General features: G+C 31.5%; 1 protein-coding gene across 1 annotated transcript; it reads left to right on the top strand.

Annotated features, from left to right (window-relative positions):
- The first annotated feature begins 1,408 nt into the window (after nucleotides 1–1,408).
- On the top strand, nucleotides 1,409–24,233 carry LOC143073775 (echinoderm microtubule-associated protein-like 2). The gene is made up of 23 exons (XM_076249531.1): nucleotides 1,409–1,581; nucleotides 2,587–2,683; nucleotides 3,219–3,391; nucleotides 3,716–3,836; nucleotides 4,309–4,511; nucleotides 5,876–5,973; nucleotides 6,344–6,546; nucleotides 9,578–9,725; nucleotides 10,063–10,212; nucleotides 12,973–13,045; nucleotides 13,505–13,603; nucleotides 14,305–14,391; nucleotides 15,345–15,488; nucleotides 15,903–16,043; nucleotides 16,546–16,659; nucleotides 17,366–17,521; nucleotides 17,959–18,099; nucleotides 19,703–19,773; nucleotides 20,286–20,380; nucleotides 20,864–20,970; nucleotides 21,697–21,796; nucleotides 22,287–22,513; nucleotides 23,749–24,233. Exons 1-23 carry the CDS (start codon nucleotides 1,474–1,476, stop codon nucleotides 23,869–23,871), a joined length of 2,979 nt encoding a protein of 992 aa, XP_076105646.1. The 5' UTR covers nucleotides 1,409–1,473; the 3' UTR covers nucleotides 23,872–24,233.
- The last annotated feature ends 155 nt before the right edge of the window (nucleotides 24,234–24,388 follow it).

Here is a 24,388-nt window from a genome sequence, read left to right on the forward strand (position 1 = left end):
CGTTTTTTTATTTGGTGGTCGCTTGCGAGCGATAAACGAAACGCGCTTCTGGGGTACACGTATTTAATACTGGTATCTATGATGAGTTTAATTACAATCACTGGGTCGAAGCCACGTGCACTGCTAACGGGTCAACAATGTCGTTAAAACAGGCATCAAAAGCAGTTGAAAATCTTCGTCAAATATTATTAAAGGAAACACAATATTTAATGCGAAAAGATATTGTTGATAAAATAGGTAAACAAAGCTAATAATTCAATAATCTGAATTTGTTTTCTCTTTTTATTCGAGCGTCACTGGTGTGATTTGTAGAAGAAACGCGCGTTTGGTGTACAAATTTTAAAACTGGTATCTATGATGAGTTTAATTACAATCGCTGGGTCGATGTCACGTGCACTGCTGGTGGATGTTTTTCCCCCGAGGGTATAACATCCCAGTTTTCAGCACTTCTGAGTTGACATTAATTATCATCGATATGGTCACTATTATAAAACAAAACTGCTTACAAAACAATAAAATTCTAGAAATACTGTAGGATTTTCTACCCTATAATTGTATATGGCAGAAATTTTCAATTTTGTGTCCTCAATGCTCTTCATCTTCGTAATTTATTTGGCCTTCAACATTGTTTGAATTGTGCTTCTCTTATTATTGTTTTGTAGACGAAACGCGCGTCTGGCTTACAAAACTTAATCCTGATATTTATGATGAGTTTATATACATTTACATGGTCGATGCAATGCTGGTGAAGGTCTTTCCTCGAAGACAGCCTAGCACTGCTGTCTTGACATGAGTTATCATTGATATGGTTATAATTATAAACTAACTGTTAACAAACTGTGAAGTTTCAGAAATACTAAAGATATTCTACCCAAGTGAAAGATTTACTTTAGCTGTGTTTTGTAAAACCTTTGTGAATTTTGTGTCCTCAATGATCTTCAACTTCGTACTTTATTTGTCCTTTTAAACTTTTTTTTATTCTTTCGTCATTGATAAGCCTACTATAGTGAAAACGTGCGTCTAGCGTACATAATGTTAGTTGTTCAATAAGTTTATCATACGACATGGGTTCTTTCATAAGAATTAAAAAAAAAATGACGGAATCAAATGATTCGTATTTTTGTCAATTAAATATCATCATTTGTATGAGCATATATAAATACATTTTGAAAATGAACTTCGGCTCTAAACACTTTTATAACTTTCGATACGGTGTGGATTGCTGTTCATGTTGAAGCAGCCGTCACTTCCATTTGCATACTGTTTGGCACAATTTTTGCACAAGAAATTAAAACAATAATTACTAAGTCGAATTGGGTACACACTGATATTGTTTTTTAATCGTAAGAGTAAAGATGTTTTAAAGTAAGAAAGATTTGTTACTGGTAAAACTTTATTTTTTAGGGTTACAATGATGGTGATGAATGTTCATTGGAAGATCACTACTTAGGTTCAAAGGACACTAGTGACAGTATGCCTTTAGGTCAATCTCAAGCACAGATTTATAATCGCAACGCTGACAAAAAAATACAAAGAAACCAAAACCAAAAGAAAAATGGATCCAATGACACCAGGACATTGGTACGTCATGATTAGTGTTTCCCTTTTGATCGTGTTTTAAATACACATACATTTATTGCAGGCACTCCCATGTATAGCTTTTTGAAGGAATTTGTCATTTGTGTCATTAACAAGAAATCCACCCAATAACTGAAAATACCTTATTAGTGGATACTCGCAGCTAAAAAATAAAAGAATTTAACCTAATGATTTAAATCATGTCAAACTACACTCTGAAGAGGCAATCGCTTTCTTCAGAGACATACATTAAAGTCATAAAACAGTACAGAAAGATACAATGTTGTACAATCCAATATTATTTTTCATACAATTTCAAAGTAAAAAAATAAAATAAAAATTGTAATTTTTCTTCAAAAATTGAATGTCCCTTTTGTGTCGCTTTTCTCTTTATTATCATTCCAAAAAGAAACAGACCCATTGTTTTATTGGTTGGTTCGTGTTACCAATTATCAGGTTTTCTATGTTGTACCCTGTGTCACTTTTCGTCGATATGAGAATATTGAAGTCAAAGATTCCTTTTACTTTTTTACCCTTTTACCTAAACGCTAATAAAAAGGTCTAGAAATGGGACTAGACACAGCCAACTCACGAAAGTTTTTTTTTGTAACCAAAATGATACATGCAAAAGAGCATTACAAAAATATTAATACTGATATTTGACAGAATAATGTCTTGTAAGCACTGAAAAATGTTCTTTAATGGATTTATAAAACTGTTTAACTTTTAAATACAAGCCGAAAAATGTGGCATTCATTCCTGTACCTGGTATCTATGATTAGTTTGTTTACCAAAATGAAATATTTTGCGCAACACTAAAATTGCTTTTTTTCTCCTGTCGAAATTAGCCAACGTTAATTCAAGTTCCAATTGTCAAATTATCTTTTAAGCATATTTTGGTTTATTAAGAACATAAATATTTTTTAATTCATTTAGAAAATGAAACATTTTATTCTGAAGAAATTTTGAAATTGATATACTAGTAACTAACATGTATTCTGAATATAGGATAGAAAAAGAGGGAAAAGTCCATATAACCCACCTATGAGAAAACCTAAAAGATCACCACAAGCTACAGAATTGACGGACAACCAGACCTTAGAAGGTAGGTTTTCATAGTAGATAATAAGTTGATGCTGATGCGTGATCAACATTATAAAAAGTAAAATAAAGGCAACAGGAGAATACCGCTGTTCAAGAGTCATAAGTCGATTGAGAGAAAACAGATCCGGGTTACAATCTGAAACCAAAGGGAAACACATCATCTATAGAGTAAATGTTATTAGTATAATTGAAAGTTTGATCAGAAAATATTTTGAAGAAGAAAAATTGTGTAGTAATTTTTTATCATTAACAAAATAATCATGTTACATTTGTAAATTTTGAAGATGGCAATCAGAAAATAATTTTGAAAAATATGTACATGATGAATTAAATATAACTTCATCACGTAACTCCGTCATTAGCACTTAGTTTGCTAAAGAAGTATCAATAAAGTTTCAACTTCTTGTAACAGATAGGCACAGTCGACAAAATAAATAAATTCGACAAAATAAATAAGTTCGACAAAAAGAGAGTGAAAAACTTGCAGTAATTACAGTAATGTTTTGAATTAGTTGAGTTGTTTTTTATGTTTTAAGGAAGAAAAACAGAAAATGTAACCGTTAATGCAGAGGATAAAACGATGCTTTTGATCAGCGATAATGTTTCTGAATACAGCAGACAACGCATGCGCGCTCTACAGATGAGTTTACGTCACTACAGTAACGTGGATGGACGGATTTCAGTCAAAGAACTTAATTTAGCCTGTCAGGTTAGTATTTTTTTTACCATTATCAGTAATTTAATATTTTAGGAATTCAGACGCCTTTTAATAATGATGATAAAAATGACTTTGACAATTGACTTTTTTTTATTGTTTTAAATTTAAAAAATTTCATTTGCAGCCTTCAGAATATTTGTTCGTATTTTCTGAGACTTCTATAGTTGTCTCAGTTATTATTATTTTGTGTTTTATTGCATAGCCAGAATCGTAAACTATAAACTGTTTTTCTTCAAATCATTTATGTTGATAACATTTTGTTCGTATTACATTTACTCATGTTGATAACATTTTGTTCGTATTACATTTACTCAGGATAACGCTATTCAGTTAAACAGCAGAGTAGTACAGATTCTACAGGGAAAATTTGAAGATCAGCACGGAATAAATATAGATAAACTGTTTCAGTATCTATCAGAAGCACATTCAAGATCTGGTGAGTATCATGGACGGATTCAAATATAATATTATGTCCACTCTAAACGTGAATATAAGTACCACAACACATATTCAGCTTTGGTAATCTCAAAGCAGTTTGGTTGCTCAAAAGTAAAGCAAATTAAAATATTTTACATACTTGATGGAACACTTCATTCCTTTAGATTATTTATCAAATACCTGGTCAAGTTTAAACCCCACCCCCCTTTTAACAACAAATGAATATTCTTCATTTTTCCAACTGCATGTTACAATTAGTAATAATCAAAGATAAAGACCTAATATTAACCCGCACATTTTGTCTTCAAAAGACTTATCAGTGATGATCAAATCAAAATAGTTAACATTTTAAATAAAGTACGAAGTCGAAAAACATTGAAGACCCTAAATGACGAAAGCATTGGAAAAAACACTAAATATTAAATTAATAATTCAACTTTTAAGTACTGTTTTGTTTTACAATTTTCTAGGACGCGATAGTGTCATGGCTATGCATTTAAGAAATGACCTGGAACCTCACATGGACACCAATCCGGAAGAAAAGGATGCAGATTTACTGCGTAGACTCGAGGAATTGTTGGTGAAAGACAATACCTTCTTCGATATCGAGTCTTTGAGACTGGCATTCCAGTTGAAGGATAAACAGAAAACTGGAAAAATATCAAACGATGAGGTAACCAAATGGTTTTACACGTCATTTTTTGGGCCCTCTATAGCTTGCTGTTCGGTGTGTTGAAGACCGTACTTTGACTTATAATGGTATTTTACAAATTGTGCCTTGGATGGAGAGTTGTCTCATTGACACTCATACCACACCATTTTATATGTACGAATTGTCTTGAACTAGCAAAACTTAACGGTATTAGTTTACATAACCATTTCTTGACTCCCAACTCATGTTAAAAATATCAAAGACATCGTGTTTATTTTTGAACGCCAAATGCATGTTACGTCTACATAAGACTCATCGGTGGCTCTCGAATCAAAACAGTGGGAAGACAAAATCAAGTACGATGTTGAAGAGCATTTAAAACAAACAGTTCCAAAAGCATGTGGCAAATACGACTAAGATAGTCGCCTGAAGATAAAAAAAAACCACTAGTGTTACGAATACTTCACAACTTATCAACAGTAGATTAACAGACACGAGCATATTAATAATATTTCATTTCAAATGAAATTGCTGAATACTTGGATGGTGTTTCACTGTGGTCGACCGACATTGGAAACAACCCAGGAACATACGATATCATTTGTGAAACGGTTATTCCATAACGGTCAACCAACTCGTGATGGCGTCCGTAAAATTTACGAAGGGATGATTTCAACTTCACCATTTGGAACTCTTGGTTTAATAGCTTCCTTGTGAGCAGTAACCCTCTATCAAGAAAATCATGATAGGAAATGCAATCACGGGAATATCGTATCAATTGGGAGATATATACCCCGTATGCAGGTGCTGCTGGAATGTTGCTACTTAGAAATGGAAAGTTCACAATTGGAAAGCTGAAATCATCTCTTTTGTTGTAAAGTTTTGTTTTCAACCGACCCTGATTGTCAATTTCTAGATGTAAGTCAAGATATGAAGCCGACTTAACTGTATCTGTAGTATCCTTTATCTCCAACTCGATGGGATAGATGCGTTCCACATAGTCACCAAATTTTGAATTGTTTAGTGAAAGAACGTCATCTATATAGCGGAAAGTAGAGTTAAAGGATATTGTTAACTTCTTATCTTTCTTCCTAAGAGGTTCTTATAGATGATGTGTTTTCAATCGGTTTTGTTTTGTAACCTGGATTTGTTTTCTCCCAATCGATTTATGACTTTTGAACACCGGTATACTACTGTTGTATTTATGAGACTTTGTAAATTGTATGAAGTTGGAAAAGTAAAGTGTGTTGACAGGGTAAGAACATATTAAAACATGCAGTCATCCCGCGTCTAGTGGTAAAATAGTTGTCCTATTCATCATAATAAGATTTTGCAGTGTTATTATTTAAATTGTTATTGATGTATAGTTTTGTTTTTCATGATAGGTATTTGATATCGTTGCCTTGAAACAACAACCATTGTACGGAGCTCTTCTTAAGGCATTAGTAAAACGATGTGATCTGGACAACCATAACATTGTAAGGTAAATGATAACATTGTTTAGATTAAAAAAAAAGATATACTATGTACTATATAAAAGCTCATGGTAAATAGTTAGTTTAAACATATTTTATTGTTCCAAAAAGAGACAAATGGATTAGACACATGGTAAATTCGTGAGACAGTCGAAGATAAAGGACTTTAACAACATTTGGCAATGAATACCGTGCACATTTCTTAACCTGGTTCTGAAATCTGCGGTGAATGGATATCTATTTGTTTCGTATTTGTCAAATTATCATTTGAATGTATATTTTCTTTTCTAAACGAATGGAAAAAGTTAACACAGTTCCGTAATTACACGATGATAAATGTAGGGGATTCAAATGTATACTCTCATATTTTGTTAACAGCTGGCCAGAGTTTTTAAGCTTCCTGGAAAAAGCACAGAAAAATGCATGGAGAAAATATCCTGAAATGTCTTCCTTACCAGAGTTGATGAAAAGTAAAACTCCTGTTGTACCTGAGGCATCAGATATGCTTTCTAATCAAACTAAATCCAGACTGGTAAACAGACTTTTAAAGAAGGTAAAAAGAATTCTCTTATATCCTATGTGTATCATAAAAAATAGATAATTCTTTGTGTATTGTGAAATTTATTTTTGAAGTTAGGTTTAAATTTACCAGGTGTAAGACAAAGCATGCACACCTCTACAATTTTCATTTCCAAACAGTAAACCCAACATGAATTTTTTGATATTTTAGAATTTCTTTAATATTTGGCGGTGAAAATGAATAATCAATATTCATCAAGTGCCAATGAACGAAAATAGACCTACTCATGGTTATCAAAGAGTTGTTTAGATGAAATATTGAAGAGTATTGTCTATTACATGATAATCATGCTTCATTTAAATTTAATGTATTTCGACAGATTTTATCGACCTTTTTGAAAACCAATCTATGTGCACATATGAAGATACCTGTATCAGCAATTTAGGGTAGCTCAAACACTACATGTCTAGGGTAGCAAGTTTTGTATGAGTAGAACTGTTGTTTATGTTTAATTTCCCAGAAAGGAAGTCGACTCTCAATTGCAGTATATTGGTACTAATTTACAAAACTTACTATCGTTGACGTTGATAAAAAAAAATGTCAAGTTTGAGAAAAGGACAAATTTTACTCTGTTAAACCAATGTATAGATGATTTCCTCTCACTTAACAAAGCTTGGTTGCTATTGCTCGCAATTATCTTTTGAACTTCAAATGCAGGATACAGTTATGTCTGCTCATTGTCTATATCTACAAATCATGAAATTAACTGTGAAGATCGAGTGAAAGCTCAACTTTAATGACAAACAATATAATACATATTTTTCGTTGTCAAATGTATAAATACTTATATTTCCCAGTTGATATGATATCATAGAACAAGATACACAGTAAATATGAACCACTTGTCGAGGGTTCAATCCCCTTTTCACATCACTTACGCCATTATTGAATGCGAATTCAGACCGGAACTTTAATTAAATTGTGCAAAACGACAATAATTTTGGGGAAAGATAATCTTATTCTTCATGAGCAACTTAGTTCACCCTCAGTATCTGATTGGGTTGGTTTACCTCAAATTTTCAGTTTAAGTTAAGTGTAAACATATGGTCTGTAGTTTTTTTTTTTTTTTTTTTTTTCATCTTTATGTTGTCTTTAAGAGCTCGTGGTTTTTATTGCCCCATGGTATCTTCTGCTATTTTCCAACATTATTTCCACGTGTACAAACCCTTAACATTAAAAAAGTGACAAACATGGGTGGATTATTTATGATGCAATAACTGCACTGTAAGTCTGGTACAAGCGGCATGACCTTTATTTTCTTCAGGGATCGATAAACAGATCCGCAAATCTGAACAAAAAAGAAAAATCAGTGGAAGAAAATAAAGAAAATGAAACAAAAGACAAACTTGCTCTACACGAAGAGACGGAAGAACAAAAAGAAAATGAGAAGAGTAAAACGTTACCACAAAAAGAAAATCAGGAGTCAGAGAAGAAAACCACGGAGGAAAAACCAGAAGGTATATAATTTGAAAGATTAACTTATTTCAGAATTTCGATATTTATCAGTTACGAGATTCATGTATTATTAATGGTATTTGTAGATCTCTATTTATTGTCAGTCACTTAATAAGTGTTAATTTTCTATATGCAGATGATACTATGCGCGTTTTAAGTGTTATTTTAAGAGCACCTATGCACATTTGTATTGTTTAGATACACAGAAACCAGCGCTTCTGAAGACACCATCTTTATTGAATACTTTTAAATCATTAATAGCAGGTAATGTATAAGAATATTTTTTATTATGCTTTGTAAAGTTTTATTCGTAAATGCAGCACTGTACTTTGTAAATGTTATTCCTAAGGCTAAACAAAAATATGAAATTCATGTGTGGTTTTTATTAAATGCCGAGAAAAGGCATAACATAATCATTCTTTGTAAAGTTAATAATATTAAAAATTTGTGACTGTTGACAGGAGTCGGAGATACACGTTGATAATATTGATTGATTGATTGAATTGAGTTTTACGCCACTTTTAGTACATTGACAATAAAATACCACATGCATATCTTATTTTATCCTTATTCATGGTTTGCCTTCTTGGTGTACGTATTGAATCTTGCTTGTTAATGTCATGAAACATCAATGTCCCTGAATGTTCCCACATATCATAAGCTACATGTGTCATTAGTGCATATAATTGTATGAGTAAATGACTTAGGAAAATGCTTAAAATGTTACTGTACAACTTTTTTTTGAAGTTATTAAAATTTTAAAGAATTTTTTTCAAAAATTGAAAATATTTTTATAACCGAAACCTGAATTACGTTCAAAACAACAGCATATTTAAGAAAAAGGCTTAATCTATGCTTCTTTTTCCATAATATTATTAACATTGAATTGATATTTAGGTCGAAAGAAGGAGGAAGAAGAATCGGAAGAAAAGATAGAATTAAAAGAAAAGAGTACTGAAAAAGAGGACACGGACTCGAATAAAGAGGAAAAAAAGAATCAAGAAAAAGAAACTAATCAAAACACAGACCAGGAGGAGAAAACAGAGAATGATAAAACTCAAGAAGTCAGTCCAAGAGATATAACTCTTGTTAAAGACACGGATAATTCTAAGAAAAACTTAACCGACGATTCTGGGAGTAATGAGAACCAGACAGAGGTCTGCCTTGAAAACCCCCAAACTGAGGATATTACTGACAACGTGGAAGAAAAAGAGAAAGAAGTTCCAAAGTGTGAGTTGATCTGATATCAGTGAGACACCATTTGTTTTACTCAAAACAGTAGTTTAAAATGGGATTTCCTTCTTTCGAATCAATATGCATCCAGATAGAAAGGAATGGCAATGTGAGAAGAATCTATTTATTGGAACTAATATAAGTTTGAATAAAATAGCAAACGAACATTTTCGAAATAACCTTTATAGTACAAATAAAGTTAACCAAACACTATATAAAAAAAAACATATGTTGCCGAAACTGATTTTTAATAAAGGCAAATTTCAATTAACGCATTTTTCTAAGGTTAACAAGTTCAATTACCAGCACAGTAAAAATTAATGAGAATTACTTTTTTTATTTAGCAACAATAAATGACAGCGGATGCTCAGATGGAGATAATCTTACTTTAACAAAAAATGGGCATACTATTGAATTTTCTAAGCCAGTTGGATACGATACTGAAACGGTAAAATTAGAACCTCCTGAAGCTCGGCTTAAGCTTGACTGGGTGTAAGTAATATTCGGCTTTAGCTTGACTGGGTGTAAGAAGTATATTTTCAACAAGCATTTGACTGCAGTAAATAATTAAAAGATAATAAGTGTTAAAATAACATATGTTTATTATCAATTAAAAAATTAAAATATTAAAATAATATAAAAAGGTTATAGAATAAAATGATATATTTACTGTTATGGAAATATTGAAAAAATGGCTAATTATTTTTATATTGTTCATTGTAATTGACTAATTGTGATTTCTTTTGAAAATTGATAATTCCCATTTACATCAGAAATATACCGTTTGTAAAACAATTACGATAACATTTAAGTACCAAATGAATTTTAGGTATGGCTATCGTGGAAACGACTGTAGGAATAACATACATGTTTTAGCCAATGGAGAGCTGGTGTACTTTATATCTAACATTGTTGTTTTATATGATAAGGAACATCATAAACAGAGGCATTACAAAGAACACACAGAATACATCAAATGGTATATTTGATTATTAGATTATTTGTTTATTTGGTTATTATTCTTTTTATAAACAATGTGATGGCCATCACCTGTCTGGTGCCACATTCACATGTATGTTATATATTTGGAGACAACCATCAGTTCTTTTCCTGATTAAGGAGAAAAAACCTCTTGATTTTAGAGGTTAAATTAAAGGTCAAATCAACTGCTTTAAACTAATCAAAAACTGAGATAAAAAAAATAATTCCAGTTCAGTTTTATATTGTTTTGCGTATATATATTCAAATTTTACCAAAAACAGGTCAATCACCTAACAATTTAGAAACAATTACAAGTTAAGTTTATTATAGAGCATTTCTTATTTAGAACATAATATACCACGCGCCATTATATATGCTCAAGATGCAGTTGTATTTATAAATGTTGATCTGGTTTTTATAATAGTCAATACAGACCACGATTTTGTTATCCCAGATGTTTGTAAAACCAACAAATTGGTCGTATTTGGCTACAGCCTTTAATAATATTTGAATTTATACACATAGAATATAACTTATATGAATATATGTATGTGTTGCAATTTTATTGTAACTGGGTTATCAGCCATCTCGCCGATTATGGCAACCAAACTATCAAATACAGGCAACAGTTGTATTCCGCTGTTCAAATGTCATAAATCTATGACTTCTTCAGATTGTGGTAACAGAATTTAAGGAGGCTTGCGGGTACAAAAATTTCAGCAAAAAAATCAAACCTTTATTTTTTCATTACAAATTTTATTTATTCCACTATAAGTTATTCCTTTATAATAAGGTACAAAAATAAACCACAAAAAACGTTTCGGTTTGGCCCCAGATGACTTTTAAAATGTTTGTATCATTGAAAAAGCTCCAAATTATCTCCCTTTGGTGCAAAAATGCCATTTTTTTGGCATTAAATTTTAAATATCGTTTTTAACTCATCGGTGACCTATTTTTTAATCATTGTTTTCAAATAAGCTGTACATAAACTAAATAATTGTAAAATTTAAGCGATTTCTGTAATTAGGTTATTTTTTTTATTTCGTTATAACCTATATTTCTCCTTATTAGTTCAACAGAAAAAAGGACATTAACAAAACTGTATGCTTCTTCCGGAGGCAGATTGTGAGCTTAAATGAACGGTGACCCCATTTTTTTATTTCATTTTTCTATTAAGTATAAGATAAAGTTCATTTATAAACAAATATAGCGAAATCCTATATTAAAAAAAAAATGATTTATACCCAGGAGCCCCCTTAACATTTAAACAATGTGTATCACCTTGGGAACACATGTCATGGATCAAAACCCATGCATTGTTCATTTGTAATGAATTATACCATTTATGAAACTAAAACGATGCAGCCCATTCTGAAAATCCGAGTATATTTGTAAATCAGTCGTTGATGTACATCAATCGGAATTCTTCATCAGTTCATTTTGCAAAATACATAAAGACGTCCAGAAATGTAAACTCAAACATAACCTGAAATTTAACATAAACAAACACATCATAGTTAACAGGATTGAAATTTTGTATTTATGCCAGACGCCTGCCTCGTCCGCAAAAGAACCATCAATGACGCTCCAATAAAAAAAAGTTAAGAAAATAATAAAATACGAAGTTGGAGAGCATTGACAACCAAAGCAGTTTCTTACTCTTATTGTATTTACAAGATGCTGATTTTTTTCATTACATTTTATGTTTGGTTTTATATTTTGTTCAATTATCTGCTGCCTTCCTCCAAATGGAAAAAGGATCGTTACGTCTGATTTTAAAGTTCGGTAACCACCAATAACGATAACTAAATTGAAGTACAAGTCTTAAATTCTAAAATCATTTATGGTATCCTTAAACTCAATAATAACCAAACACAAAATTATACGGTACGGTGAACCGCGATAACTAAATTGAAGTACAAGTCTTAAGGATTATGTACCCTTGTATTGCTTCAATGCTAAACATATGGAAATTTTATAGAAAATCCACAGTCTTCATCCTTGTTCTATCATATTTGGCAATTTGATGACTGATAGATATATGATTAATGCATGCAGTGCTAGCATTGATTTCCTTAAAACAAGTTTATTAATGTAGTTATTGGTTAGAACAAATAAAAATATGGACCAAATCAAGTACACCTTTTAGGGTGCGCTCGACTTTAGTTACTCTGCACGAGGTATTTTGGAATTTACAGGTTGGTTAGAACTTTTTGTAAAAAATAAACACTAGCACATCATAGAAAAGCAAGTAAGTAATCTATGTTTCAATTTTTATAACAAAAATCTCTTTATTAAAGGCTGTGGATTTTCTATAATAATCTTGGTTTATTTGCCACAAAGTACTCTTTTTCTATTAAATGCAATGCAACAGTAAATAATAATGCTTTGTATCAAGTTTCCCCCTAGTATATGTTCAAAAAGGCCTGTCTCTATTATTCATTATATCTGTAGTTTTGATACAATTGATGTTTAAAAAATTCGTACAAAAATGGCTACAGAAGGGTACATAAACCTTAAATTCTAAAATCATTTATGGTATCCTTAAACTCAATAATAACAAACACAAAATTATACGGTACGGCGAACCGCGATAACTAAATTGAAGTACAAGTCTTAAATTCTAAAATCATTTGTGTGAATTAAGTTATCTACACAATTCCAACACAACACGTTAAAATACCATTTCACTATGTCGACAACACATTAATCTATTGAGTTATATATTCAAATAACGAAGATGAATATACTTTTACAGTATTGCCCTTCATTCAAATGGTGTTACAATAGCTACTGGACAAGTATGTTCTAAACATAGACCACATAATAAGGTAAGAAAGATTACACAAATTGAAATATTGTATGCTTAACATACCTTTTCATTTTATGTTTAACTGAGTTTCAATTGATTCTTAATATTCAGTACATTGTTCGGGATTAGACACTGATTTTTTAACAAGCTATAAATAAAGGAGCGTACAATTTCTCACCCTGTTAAAAATATAGAACTTAACAAAAAGATACCTGGTTTTTAATTTTGTACGCTTCTTTCGTCTTCAAAAGGTTTAGGTGATGCTAGAATAAAAAAAGGATAAAAGTAGAAATAAATACGATGTCTGTGCGCATTGAGGACCCGAAATTCCGGAAGGTTTTGCAAATACAGCTAAGGTAAGTTATTCATTGGCTTGGCATTTTGAACAATTCAAAGTTTTTTAAACAGTATAGTTAGAAGTATAACCATAAAAACACCATTAATTATATTGTTCTCTAACCAAATTACAATATTTCAGCCTCATATTAGGATATGGAGATCCGATACTTTACAGACAACACATGTACTCGAAGAGTTCGAAAAATCTGTTATGTGCTTAGCATTTTCAAACTCAGAGGTAATTTTACGTGAATTTATGTTAAAATTGAGAATGGATATGGGGAATTACTCAAAGAGACAACAACCCGACCATGGCGCAGAAAACAGCCCAAGCCACCAGCGTATCTTCAACACAGCGATAAAATCCCACACCCAGAGGCAAGCTTCAGATGACACCCAAACAAGAAGGAATACAATAATGAGTAAATGTTCGATAGTATTGTCAGCTCTTATAATCCAAATGCAAACAGATAAACATGGAAGTTAATCAAATGGACTTAAAACATAATACGAGACTATATCAGGACATTTAACTCTGGAAAGGAATTTGATATATAGGACCTACTAAACCCGCATTATTCCTTACCGAGATATAGCCTTTTTGTGCTGATGCGGCGTAAATCAATTACCAATCAATAAATATGCATTACAAGAGCTTTATAACCTTTCGAAAGATATGGTCTGTTATCTGAATTTTTTTCTAATAACAAGATGCAGAATTGTTTGAAAAGAACTATGCATTGAAAGCACATCGAGTATCATCAGGCAATAGATAATATTTTGCTGACATTTATGTTACTTTTACTTTATTTTGTTTATATTTAGCTGTTTTAGGGGAAATGCATCAAATTAACACTCTCTACATTTTTGTACGAAAGTTTTGGTTTTCTAGTATGAATTTACCTCACTCTTTGTAATACCAGTTTTTTCTTTATACAGGATATTTTAGCTGCTGTAGACAATACTCCCGACAAACGCCTGACAATTTGGAATATTTCTTCAGGAGAACTTATAACTGAAACAGAGGTATGTGATATAATATTAAAAAGCTGTGTGTGGCTCAATAAAGATCGAAGTATGACTTCAGATAATGCGAATGTTAAGACGTCACAATAACTTTCATTTGTTTTTGTTCATAACAGTGAGTTGCGTAAAGAAAAATATGAAATTATGTAAAGGGCACTAAAAACATAAGGGTCTTAAAGGACAAACTTATGTAAGGTCAAATTGTCTTAGGAATTTGCAAACTTCACTTTAGGACCATTACACAAGCATATGAACTAGAAATTCACAAACAAAATGTATACTTTAAATAATACCTATATCCGGCAGTACTAGCTACCGAAAACTAATAATCACTTCGAGGTTTTAAAGTCCAGCAGCGGGACCGACAAATAAGTAGAAACAAACAGGTATATTCTAATTTCACCACTCTCGACATCTTTTTAAGTAAGAATTGAATGCTTCTTTTTGTAAATTCATTTAGGTGTAAAAGCGTTGACCGAAGTACATTTGGTATAAAAATGTACGCACGGTCAACGCTTTTACAACCCTATGAAATTACTAAAAGAAGCATTGAACTTATAATTACATTTTTCTCGCTATGATCATGAAAACACGATTACTATCAAGTTTTTTTCTTTTATTTACCAGTGCACTTTATTGTAGAAACGTGTGTTATCATGTATGTTTCATCATGCAATTTATTTTGAAATGAAGAATGAAGCGAAATTGCTGTTAGCCAATCAAAATAACGTATAATAATGAAACATACATCTAATGTAATTATTTACTTTTATTAAGTTAACTTTGTTTCTGGTTTTCATATGTTAGTTAAAATGAAAACTTTATGCAATTACTGCAAGATTGAATTCTGGAGAACAACAGTAAATGCCACATATATTTTAATTGGCAAAGACAAAGAACAAAATATCAACATAAATCACGATGATTCATTTCGAAGTTATTATTATTTACAGGTGAATACAGAATTGATTTGTGATATATCCTTCAATAAAAAGTATCCAGAGTTGTTAGTGACCTCTGGAAAAGAACATCTTCAATGGTGGAAAATTTACGAGGAGAGTCGAACACTTCAACCAGTAGCTCAGCCACAGTATGATGTGAGAGCTCTACATCATTCATCATGACATAAATTATATAACTTAAATATAAGTTCATCAAACACCAATCAACTTTGTTGTTTATTCCATTTTTAAGGGAATTTGAGAATGTGAAAAACATCAAAAATTAAAATTAAGTCGGAAGAAATTCTAATATAACCAACGTAATAAGATGGTAACAATTTATCTAAAAGATTAAAAACAAATGTGGAATCAGGATTACATATGGTAAACTTGTGATATACTTATCTAATACTTTCTTTGTTTCTCACTGATAAAGGAAATGTGAAGTTAATATTTGAAGTTTTATTGTATGGGGCAGCTGTAAAAACGAAAGAACCAGTCTGCACACTTAATGTAAATTTATTTCATGTACTAGTATTACAACAAATATATGTCAACTTTATTTTTTAGAATTATCTGAAAGCAAAATTCATCATATTCCTTGAACATAACGAGAAAGGAGACTTAGTAACCGGAGATTCCAATGGAACTATTTATATCTGGGCGGATGGTGGAAATAAGATAACGAACTTTGTCAAGCATGCGCATGATGTAAGTGTGTAGATCTTTAAAAGGAATTCACTATTTCTAGTTCATTCTGTTAGAATCTGTAACGGCGCATTGTTTTGTTTTACACAGACTATTCTAGTTTTAGATTTACTTGACACCACCAAACTTATGAAAACAACTCTATTTATAATTTACGATACTGGTGTATAGAAACAATATTCAGGATGTTTTTATGGTTTTTTTTTTATTATGAAAACTTAATGTATAGATAGGTTTTAATTCTTCAGAAAAAGATATAAAACAAAACTAAAGTTATGTGTAACAATTACACCTAACATCCGAATAAATAGTATCTTTTATCTTCCAATTTTATACAAAGCATCATTTAAAATACCATCTTATTTACTTCTGATTTAAGAATTTTAGAAGCGGTTAACATACTAAAAAAACAGTATTATCGAGAAAATATAAATGACAAGAAAATATTTATCATTTTCATCTGTTTGATTAACAGTTCATTCGTTGAAATAACGTGATTTTTCAGGGTCCCGTTTTTGCTGTAATGTTTTATAAAAATTACATCCTATCTGGAGGAAGAGATGGGATTGTGTATTGTTGGCAGTGTAATAAAAATATGGACAATGTTGGAGAACTACAGGTGAATATTAAATAGTCAAATTTACATGATTCGTTGACTTCGAAATCAAAGGAAACCCCCCAGAAAAGTAATATTTACAAAGGTGCATATAATAAGATTATGTGTCTCTAAATCAATTTGATCTATTACCAATCTTATTTCAACAGATCGGGCGGAGCTTACGTTTCAATTTGCATAAGGACAGTATCTTTGAAGATGTGTTTGATAAGGATGATTGCCGTTATAATTATTATTGATTTCTAATCACCTATGAGTGTCATCAAAGGAATTTACAAAAGAATGACTGGACACTTCATTGATGAGTTTATCCTAAAACACCTATTTATAGATGGACTGGTGTATTATAAGCGAACCGGTTAAACCCCGCCCAGTCAAGTGAAATAAATAGAGTAATATAATGGATGGTTCAGATATCACAGATTTTGAAAAAGTACTATAGTTCCCTCATTTGTAGGGAAGTAAGGTTTGTTTTCTAATATCTATAAGATTACTAAAATATGTATAAGCAGGATGAAGGTAAATCTTCAACATGTTTTTATCAATTATAAATAAAACATATTTTCAACTTTATCAAAATGTCGAGAAGCTAATATCACTTAAACATATTGAACAATTATCTCTCAAAGTTCTCAAAGATACCGGCTACTGCCATTTAATGATTTGATCGTTAGATTGTCGAAATACAACGTATTACACTGTGTTTCAGATACCTAGATCTGAAGGAGGGATTCGAATGTTACAATTTCATGATGACACATTTTTCATTGGAACTACAATGAACTCCATGTTGTCAGCAGAGTTATCTACGAAAGGCAATTCGCCCCTCTCTGGGATTCAGTTGGACCCAGTACCTATCACGCAGGTGAGATATTATAAGTACATGACTTCCTGACAATATTTTGGATTTTGTCATATTTTTCAGGATGAAAAGTTTACAAAACAGTAGAATGGAAAGAAAATATGTTTCAATTTGTCTTTGATCATTGGTCGATTTTAATAATAAGTGTACTATCTTTCCATATTTTATATCTTTTAAAACGGACCACTTGTTGACAAATTCATGTTCATCGAATTGATTTAAACTCTCAAATTTCATTTAAAAACATTCTAAAACGTTTTTAATTCACCAAAGTTCCTTTGGAAACAGCAAAAATACATGAAATCATTAAAAAGTACAAAAGTATATGGGACTGACCACTATCTTAGTAATTGACTGAAAACAACACTATATTTAATTAAATGTATCCGAAGCACTAACTGGGTTTCTTTGATCAGGATTTTTACAATATACATGTTTAGGGTCATTATGACGACTTGCGTGGATTGGTGGTAATGCACGAATCTCAGCTCGGTGGAGATTTCCTTACCGCCGGAACTGACGGTGTAGTCTGCTGGTTCAACACGGAAAGGAGAGATCCTGTCTGCAAACTTATGTTGAAGGTAAATTGACCGGATGTTTGTAAGAAATGTATCAGTAGCAAAACGGGTCGCAGAAAATGTCTACACAACATTAACCGTTATTGTGTAAACGGCCGCAAAAGTTTGCGATATAACGCAAAGATTGGAAGAATTTTTTTTTAAATGTGGCGCTAATACGCTTCCGTACAAATCCTTTATATATTTAGGAAAAATAATATATCGAAAATTACAAAAATGATTCATTTGTGAGTTGAGACATAGACATATTGTATCAGTAAATTAATTTGTCTATAATCGATTTCAATCGTTTTTCTCCCTCATAGCTAATGATTCATACTGCACAGCAGCACGATCGTAACGTATTGATTAATATATATAATAGGGTGGTCCACTGCTGAGACATTGAAAGTTGACATTCCAAATCACGTTTCTTCATTCTTTTTTAAATCTCCTATCTGTGTCAATATAAAGGAAAACATAAAGATAAAAAGCAGCTTTTTAGTTCAGGAGTTACTAGTATCTCAACATCAAGTTCACCTGCATATGAGACGCAAGCCCTCACTTAAATGTGGATTACTAAGTGACATGACTTCAATATAACTGAAATGGAAATTCAGTAACTTTGCAAACATTTAAAAGCAATATATTTCACCATCAATGTTTTCTATGAATTCTGTTTTATATGTGCATACGAGAAATTCAGCCGGAAAGGTTGTACAATGGTAACCATTTGAATATAAACGGTTGGTTGAAATGTAAATCCACCAATATCTTATAAAATATAGTCGATGAAAGAAGTCCCGCATCTTTTTATCATGATATCTTCCTTTCACCAGTAAATGGGTTGTTGACAGACTCTATCATTTTGATGATACCATCATACCATTATCTGAAATATCTAATTATGAAAATGTAAAAGTTTGGATGTTCATTTCCCTGAAGCAAACAGTATTGATTAAAAGTTTTTCAGACAACTATTGAATATTCTGAAAACAGACTCAACATATCACATCAACAAGCGAATTGCATGAACAGAATTGAGTATATACAAATATGGAGATCAATTATCATGTAATTGAAATATAACTTTAAATTAGTCGATCGTATTTTCGAAAACAGACGAGAGAGGAAATATTAAATGAATTTCAAAATATTGGCACTGCATAACATTAAAATGTACATCACCTAGATTTAAGGTAGTAACAAGATCGATCGATTGATTGCTATTTTACGCCACTTTCAGATCTATCATGTTTTTTCATCGCGGTCATTTTTTATAAGTGGAGGAAACCGGAATGCTCGGAGAAAACTACAATTCTACGGTAGGAAACTGACAATTTCAGTCAACTAAGATTTGAGTTGAGCTCACCTGGAATGTGCGGGATTCGAACTCACACCCTCAGTGTTGACAGGCTATTGATACAGTAGCTCAAATACTTTATCAACTTAGGCCATGGAAATCACAAAAAGAGCACCAATGAAAGTCAAAAAGTCAGCATCTAAAGTGAAGACAGATGGTAGATTTAAGATTTCTTAATTAGATTTACATGAATAATGCGTCGTAAATGTACTTCGTAAAATGAAATCAGTATAGAAATACTACATCAACATTTAACTTTTATAGGGAATGCAGTTTACATGTGTAGATTCATCGTTTGATGGTAAAAATGTTGTATTGGGTACAAAGAATGGAAAGTAAGTATAGTAAGACTTTCGGCAGTTGGTATCTTCAACAATTTTAATAATAAATGGTACTATAAACACTTGATAAAAAGTAAGAAAATACAGTAGTGGAAAGACATATTTGATAAAAATGGAGCTGTAATAGAAATAACTTATTTTAAAGTCAATTTTGCTTCCGCCACTATTCTTCATCTTAAATGTCGTGCTAGCAGAGTTTGTTATATACTTGTATAATAGTTTTTGTATAATCTGGTTCATAATTTTTGTCAATTTAATACTGATTGTTGGAAATGCGCTTGGAGCATGTTGTGAAATGAAATTGTCTGCTTTTTTTAAATTTGTTTTCGTTTTTAGGGGATATTTAGCATGTATTAGTATGGTGTTAGATTAGTTACCGGACTATTTGTCTTTCATGTTGATTTATCCACATTTTAATGTAGTTATGGCTTTTTTCATCTGCTTTCACAATTGATGACGGATACTAGTTTTGTGATTTATTAATTGTTTTAATGCATTTTTTCCAGTTTAGTAATACTAAAAATTGAAGGAGAGTCTAGTTCTGAAGTATTCAACAATAAAATAACGAAAGACAGAATAGATTGTGTGCGATTTTCACCAGGTAAATTTGTTTTCACGACAAATTTGTTTTTTGTTTGATAAATTTCTTACCAAGACATATGACATAGCAAAATATTTGATTACGCGCGTCTGCCGAACAAGACTGATATCTTTGTTGATTTTTTTTATGTAAAAACGAATGTAAATGAACAATAAGTGAAATACTTTTTCATTTTTTGGTTAAAATGTTGTAAGGGTTACCTACAGGATTTTCTTCACAATGCTTGTTCTTATTTTAAGTATTATTTTTATATCATATTTAATCATGTATTTCAATTGATGCACCCAAAACATTCCAACTTTTTAGAGTAAGTGTAGCCTTGTACACCATTGTATTTGTTAACAGTAATTGTATTAAAAAATGAATATAACTTAATAATGAAAATAGCAGTTTATCAATTGCATCCGTCCGAAGCACTGAATTCACATTCAATAGGAACACATCATTTTTCTTCAATGCGTAAACGAGTTTATCTTTTTCCAGATTACACAATCATAGCTGTTGGTGGACATGATTGCTCAATTCATATGTATCATTTTGTATCAAAATCGGATGGTTCGTTTGCATGGGAAATGAAAGGGAAATGTGTGGTAAGTACCATCAATGTCCACGTGATAGGTACAAAATGGCAACCAAGCAAATTTCTTTTACAAATGTAATAAACAACAATGTCATCTTGTTTTCAAATGATATTAATATTTTTTATCGATACCATGGAGAAAAAATAACATCGTTAAATAAAGACGGAAAAACAAAGAAACGGAAATACACAAGAGGACAATACAGAATCATACGTCAATGAAAAATTGACGAAAAGGAAAACGACCATCTATAAAACACTTCTAAGAAAACTAAAGTCTAGGCAACATGAATACAAACAAACCGCGCAAGCGATCTCATGTACTTCGGACGCAGAGGCAGATCCTGCTTTTCTAGTGGCTATACATGTACCAAGTCAGGAATTATGACAGTTGTTATACAATTTTTTGAGCTTTGATTTTATTCGGGACATTCCGTTTTAAACTTTCCAAGAAGTTTGGTATTTTTGTGATTTTACTTTTTTTCCATTGTGTCTTTCATGGCAAGTACCAGTTTGGTGATTAGATGTAATTGAGATAAACAAAAAAGAGGATAAATTTGATTGTTTGCTACAACAATTCAAACACATGTATTACACTGGTCAACAAATAAAATAGAAATAGAGAAAATATCGATCAATCATGATAATTGAATATAAGATTCTATACTATTGGCAACTGAGCATATGCTTAAGGTGTTAATAAAATGTTGTATGTTGTTCATTTTCTCCTTTTCAGGGACACCGTGATCCTGTGGTAGATATTGACTTTTCTGCGGATTTGTTCCATAATCACTTTCTTCTGCGTAGCTGTACTAATGCACCAGAAATCCTATATTGTAAGTAAAATTGTATTATGCAAGAATATTATTTTTCTGAATTTCTGATTAAAGTTTTATGTATATATATATATATATATATATCTTTTGCATATGTATTTACTTTTTTGGGCACAAAAAGGGTATTGTTGGATTCCCATCGTAACATTCGTGAGTATCGAAAAAGTATACAGTATACTGACTGTAGTGATAGAAAGTACAAGGTAAATTGCGAATAAAAAAGACAACGATACCGCAACTAAGCTTAATACCCACGGTACTTCCAGATAGTGATACAGAGATACATTTATGGCGGAATATTCCATCTTCTTTCAATTTGATCAGTGAAGAAATGAAACGGAATTATGTATGAATCGCGTTAACTTATAGCACACCTTCTATGTGGTTAAAATTACAATCTTCAACTCTTTCCTTTCAATTATATATCGACACTGATAAAAATTTCATCGTTATTAATTCATCACGAAAATTATTATGCTTACTTTAACAGGGAATGCCCAAAATCTTGATGAAGTGGATATGTCAGAATGTCGAGAGGTCTCATGGATGACTGAAAAATGTAAAATAACTGCTTCTAATATTGGACTGTGGTGGTCAAAATTGGAACAAGAAGGTGATATCAACTGTGTGGATGTTTATACAGATTCAAGTCTCATAGTTATGGGAGATTCGTGTGGAAACGTTTGTTTATATAGATATCCATGCGATAGAAAAGGGGTAAATTTCTATAATTATTTTTTTTTAATATATAAATTGTTATTTTATTTGAGAAAACCTTTAGCTTTTTGTATTTATTATAATTTATATTTGCGTTGATGAAAGTAATGTTGAAGTGAAATCCAACGGTTTTCAATTAAATATATAAATTAAGGCAACAGTAGTTTACTGATATTCAAATATCATAGACCGATTAAAGCGACAACTCGCGCTAAAAACAATAAAGGGTTTGCATTGATTAATAAAAGCAGCGATATCTGGTTGGTTGGTATGATACACGACTCCTGCTATGCTTACCTCACCAGTCAAGCGATTTCAAATTCAGCACAAATGTGGGGATTTGTATATAAAACACAATCGGCTGTACCATAGATCAGTCAAATATTCTGGTACCAAATGATCACAAAACCATGTCGCTAAACACCCAGGACACAGAAATATCGTATCGGTCTACCGATTCGCGATGTCGATCGTAAATCCTATGATAAAAAGCAAAATAAAAAAAATACCAAACGAGGAAAGTTTAAAACGGAAGGTCCCTAATAAAATGTCAAAGTCCATAGATCTGTTTTTTAGAGATTTGGTTCAGGAAGTTTACACCCCTGTTAAATCGTGCATATATTTAAAATTTACATTCGAAATGAAAATGCCATAAGCATTCATGTTAATTCCGTATGGAGCGAGGCCGAATGAGTCGACAAATCATCCGCCATACGAATCCCAACTAGATAAAAAAAATAACACGACATGGATGAGGACATAATTTTTTTTCATTTTTCATTTCTGACATTTATTTCACGGTCTTCAGCACTTATAAAGTCAAAGCAGCGTAACATTTTTAAAGAATATGCTGCGATATGATTTTCATCTAAATCATAATATATCATCAGTGGCGAATCCCGAACTTTTCATAAAGGGGGCCGCTTCTGACATGCTTCATTGATTCACGATATAATCAACCAAATGTTCCCCATCAAAACATAAGTGGATCCCTTTCCTGGATCCACTTATGATCTATACATATAAACAAGGATTTGGCGAATTATTGCCCATGAGAAAACAATCCTATTTTCAAATGACGTGAAAGTAAGCAATATTAGGCACAGCACGGCTTTCAACCTGATGATAAGAAAAAATACACCGTAACATTGACTGTGAAAGGCTCCGAAATGAAAATATGACACATTTTCATTCAGAAAACTAATTGCATAATTTATATGTTTATATTATTGCAGATGTATTGTCATATGTATCATGGACATGCTGCCGTACACAATGTTAGTTTTTCCAGAGACGGGCATTATGTCATCAGTGTTGGTGGCAAGGACTCTTGTGTCATTCAATGGAAAATCGTGTAAAATATCCGTGCTTCTTAATTCAATACTATTGTATGAAAATGTGAAAAAAAACACTTTCAGAAGGGGGTTAAAATAGCAACTTCGTGTATTACATATCTGATCGTTCTTATTTTATTTCAAGGATTAAAAATCCACATGTGTTTCCTTGTGCATAATATGCATTATAAGACTACAAACAGCAAGTGGCCACTGAAGGACGTGATAATGAATATTTTCATTTTATAAATTTGAATGTTGATTTTACAAATTACAATTCAGTGGACAGGCTATAATTCCAGCCACAGAAATTTTCATCATATGGAAATTATATGCCCTCTTTATTCTATACTAGCAAATTAACCCAACAAAACTAGATAATCTAATCTAAATGATGATGTTCCATGCAATTTAAATCCATTAGAGGAACATAAGTGAGACCATTAACAATTCTGCATCTGAAAACACTTGTATCTCGACTTATTCGTGAGTCCCAGCTTATTTGTAACAGTGAGTAGTTTTTTTTTATAATATGATATTA

This window comes from Mytilus galloprovincialis, chromosome 4 (genome assembly GCF_965363235.1).
Source record: "Mytilus galloprovincialis chromosome 4, xbMytGall1.hap1.1, whole genome shotgun sequence".
Classification (NCBI taxonomy): Eukaryota; Metazoa; Mollusca; class Bivalvia; order Mytilida; family Mytilidae; genus Mytilus; species Mytilus galloprovincialis.